The sequence below is a fragment of the Pteropus alecto genome, unplaced genomic scaffold, assembly GCF_000325575.1.
Source record: "Pteropus alecto unplaced genomic scaffold, ASM32557v1 scaffold157, whole genome shotgun sequence".
Taxonomy (NCBI): domain Eukaryota; kingdom Metazoa; phylum Chordata; class Mammalia; order Chiroptera; family Pteropodidae; genus Pteropus; species Pteropus alecto.
In genome coordinates, this window is record NW_006440626.1 from 4,994,391 (window position 1) to 4,998,668 (window position 4,278).

The following is a 4,278-nucleotide window of genomic DNA, read 5'->3' on the forward strand; positions in this document are numbered from 1 at the left end:
GGACATGGGGAGGAGCGACATGGCGGGGGAGCTGGGACGGTGGCGTGGCGGCCGGGGGCCTGCAGAGGGACCAGTCCTCACCCGCAGGATCCTCAGGAGCCTTCTCTCTGTGGAGTTACTGTATTGTGTCAGCTTCTCCCACGGCTTGAAACGCCTGCTCTGGTGGTTCACGAAGTTGTCCCAGCAGTCAGCAAAGTCTGGGATGAAAGGGGGCGGTCACAGTCAGGCCCGGTCGAGCCTCCCCTGCAAGGCCAGGGCCTTCTCCTTCCTTTCCCCTCCCCTCTCTCCCTCTCCCTGGAAATGTCCCTTCCAGGGGGTGTCACATCCCGGGCATCAGCCGGGCCACCATCCTTCCAGTCCAGCCGTCTCCCTTCCCCCAGGGCCTTCCTTGTCCTCCCAGAACGGCACACCCTCCCGACCGCGGACAGCAGCCAGCCTCCCTACCTGGTTCTTTCATGACCAACACTGGAATATTGATTTTCCAAAGATATCGCAGCCCTGCCTGGTTTTTCCACAACCAGTGGTAGTACAGGCGGGAGGTGAAGATCTGCAGGCTCAGATGGGGACAACTTTTGACGAGAGCCACCAGCTTCCCAGCGCAGTACGAACAGGGGCTCCAGGTGATATAGCAGGTGATTTTGTAGCTCTTCGTTTGGTCCAGGTTCAGTGAGCGGATCTTGTTGATAAAGCGAATTTCTGCATGGTTCTTTTTCTGGGGAGGGTCCCAGACAGAGAAGGAAGGGTCGGTCAGAAGGCAGAGCTCGTGACTTCTGCCCTGTATACTTTTGAACATGAAAACTTGCCTAAGACAGGAAAGAACCTCCTTCCTTCCTTTATTATTCACTCCTTCATTAACTCACTCACCCATTAATTCAAGATTCCCAAAACACCCGCAGCTTGATCCGCATCGGACCAGGGTCCCAGCGGCCAGGGTAGGTGATGGCTTAGCAAAGAGACGCCCCCTCCAGACAGTCCTGAATGCTCCGAGGACCTGTTTTGCCATTTGCCCAGGAGCATCTAGAGTTGTGTGAACCTGGAGGTCCCAAGGAGCAGGTGAGAGCAGGCGGGGGAGGCCGGCCGGTTTGCGAAATAGGTGGGAAAGCGGGCCTGTCGTGGAGCTCTCGTAGGTGGAGTTAAGAGCTCAGTCCCAGGAAGAGAGCTCGACTTTCTCAAAGTTGAGGTCTGGAGGACCAGGAAGCACTAACTTCTCAAAAGGGGCGGGAAGAGATTCTGGTGGAGGGCAGGGCTTCTGCCGAGGCCCAGCATGGAAGGAACGAGGGGCGTCCCAGCGGAGCTGGGCTACCTCAGACCCAGCGACGTGTCGGTGTTTGCCCTGCACACAGGACAGGCTCAGCCCCTCCTGCCCTGCTCCCGGGAGGCCCGCTCAGCACCTTGTTGATAAAGTAGCCCTTGTCAAAGGTTTCATTGGGCAGCTTCAGCTTGTAGCACAAGTAGGTCCTCCTCCGGCCTTGGGGCTTTTTGACTCGGAGCTGGTTGCCAAAATGGTAGTTAAATGTTTTTTCCGATAGTAGATTCATGTTTCTGTGCAACAGGAAGGAGAAAATCGAAGCTGCAGGGAGCATCCTTTGGAGCCCCCCAGGCTCTGCCACCTTCTCGGGTCCACGTGGGACCTGGGGGTGGTAAGGGAGGTGAGGGAGGGTCTCCCCTTTCTTTGTGGCCAGGAGGACTGGGGAATGAGAAGGAAGAGGAGAGATCTCCCACTGTGTGCGCTGCCCCATGCCTCCAGCCTGGCCCCCGCCACCACCCAGCTTGGAGGTCACTGCAGGCAGGACGGCCGGCCTGGGGGGTGGGGCGCGCGCCTTGGAAACTGGACACTGTATGTCCTTCCTTGGCTAATACACCTTGTCCTGATTCCCAGAAACTTTTCTTTGGGGCTGGAAGCTGCTACTTCCTCTAACTCTTCTGTGTTTAGATGCGTGTGTCGCAATTTAGTCTGTACAAAGAGCACAGAGGCAGGTGAACAGGAAAACCTGTTGTCGCCAAGGGAGTGTTCGGACAGAGACTTTTGGCTAAAGGATTCACATAGCTTTTTCTCCCCCTAATTGCGATTATCCTCTATGGAGTATTCCATTTCGTATCTTGCCTTTTAAAAATTGAATATTATATGGCAAAGCGACCTGGCCCATGTGGGCATTCAGAACCACCGGATTCTTTCTGAGAAATGCTGTTGGCTCTGCACAGATAGACTAGGGGCACAGAACTTGGAGCCTTCCTGCCACGCCCCAGAAAGTGCTCGAAGCTCGCCGTGGCCAGACCTCACCGCGTGTGAACACTCGTGACCAAGCAGACACCACACAGCGTGAACAAGCTGGGTATGGAGCCCCGGCCTGCTGTCCTTCTGGACACTCCGCCCAAGGCTAATGTGCCCTGGTTGACCATTTAGTCAGGCTCAGGGGACCACAGATCTCAGACACTTGCTTTGGACACAGAAATCAAGCTGAGGCGCCCTTCCCCAGGGCATATAGCGCTGGGTACAATTGATTTGCATACCCTGTTTCTGCAAAGCCAGAAATACCCCTCTCGTGTTTCCAGCCAACTCACCGAAACACTAATTCCGCCTACAAAAAACCGTTTCTGAAATCAGTTATGCTAATTCATAAAGCCACTAATTTCATCAATGGAAATCCGGCTCTGAAATTCCCTTGCTAACTAGTGAATAAATCTTCAGGTAGAATTGGATGACGATTGCCGAAGAGACCATCTGTGACTGTGGCTTTTAATTATGGACCAGTGACCTCGCTGGAAGTTCGTACTCCCAGTTAGGGCCACTGGCCGCCCTCAAGGTTAGGATTCGAAGGAAGACACCTACCCATTCATCACACACTTAAGACAAAATCTTCCTGATTTTAGCACCAAAATGCCTACATTCTTGGAAACTTCCCAGCACCAAGCAAACCCACATACTCAAGGCTGAAATATTTCAAACTGTAGACGAGAGCACTATCGTAACACATTGACACTTGGCCTTGAATAGCTCAAGTTGTAGTTATGATAGAAACAACTTGGAAGACAGACTCGAAGACCGACTTAATCTTTCGCGCTTGGTCATGTCTTTAAGAGAAACAATTGATCATCCTGTCTCGGAGAGGAATTTTCCCTCCTTGGAGCAGACATGAGAACATTCCTTGGAAAATTGTGCAAGATTTTAAATAAAATTTATCAATATGCTTTTGTAGCTGCCTCCAACAACTGTTTCAATCATCCTTGACCCTAAAGTGGACAGTTGAGCTTGAACAAAAGGACTTTTAGGAAGACACGGCGGCACGCTCTGGGATATACCGGTGACTTAGAGAGAGAGGCTGCGGGGGGCAGGGCTGGGGCCTGAAGCAGGGACAGGCCCTGCAGAGATGGCCCCAGAGAGGTTCTCTAACCAAGGACTGGGAGCAGGGAGGAAGCAGGAGCAGAGAGGCAAGTGGGCAGTGGTACCTCATCCTTGCAGTTCGGCCCCAGCCTCCTTGGTAGGCTTGTCCCAGCCTCCCTGGTCCCCGGGTGCTCGGCCTCCATTGCTCGTGCATAAGGCTGCCCCGTAGCCTTGGGAGAGCCCCTTACCTGTCCTCCTTCAATTGTCTGAGTAGTGGACCTGCCCCCTCCTGCTGTGGTAACCCAGGGTGGGAGGCCTGAGGGTGATTTTGCTTCTCTGGGCTCTGACACGCTTCTTTCTTCCTCCTGGGCCCTAGACTTACCCGATCCTGGGCATCTGGCTACATCTTCCTCATCAGGGTCTTCCTGAGCCTGTCCTTTTTCATGGGCCAGCGGGCTTCGTTTCCTCTCACAGTGCCCGGCCTTAGGGAAGTCCCTCTCTGAGTGACTGCCCAGCCTTCTCAGCTGAGGCGCCTCCCCCTTCCTGCTTTGGCAGCAGGGGTGGGAGGGCCCTGGGGTGTGGGCCTCCTCTGTCTCACACCCACCTTCTCTCCATCTCTGGGGCCCTCCCTCTGGGCAGAGCTCCCCCTCGTGGCGACAGGCCCCTCTGGGCAGCAGGACCCACCCTTACTGCAAAGCAAAAGATAAAGTAAGGAGGGCAGGGAGAGGGGATGCGACAGGCCCTGAGGGTGACCGCAGGACAGAGGCCCCACCTCCCTGGGGAGGGGCCGGAGCCCTCTCCACAGCCGCCCTGCACCTAGCCCTGTGCCGGGCGCATGCTCTCCGCCTGCCCGTTGACAGCAGGTGATGAGAAGGGGCAGACTGGGTGAGCACGCCTGTGTTTTCAGACCCTGTAGCTATGTCCTCCTGCTTGACAAAGACACACACGTCAGCATC

The 4,278-nt window shown here is 55.0% G+C and overlaps 1 protein-coding gene across 1 annotated transcript in view; it reads right to left on the reverse strand.

Annotated features, from left to right (window-relative positions):
* Window positions 1–4,278, reverse strand: part of LOC107196052 (DNA dC->dU-editing enzyme APOBEC-3B) — a 9,318-nt gene that overhangs the window by 857 nt on the left and 4,183 nt on the right. Inside the window, exons 5-7 of the mRNA XM_025050633.1 lie at window positions 1,392–1,542; window positions 445–712; window positions 82–197 (exon numbers count right to left, since the gene is read on the reverse strand). Coding sequence (XP_024906401.1) covers window positions 82–197; window positions 445–712; window positions 1,392–1,542 — 535 coding nt within the window. The remainder of the gene's footprint in view (window positions 1–81; window positions 198–444; window positions 713–1,391; window positions 1,543–4,278) is intronic.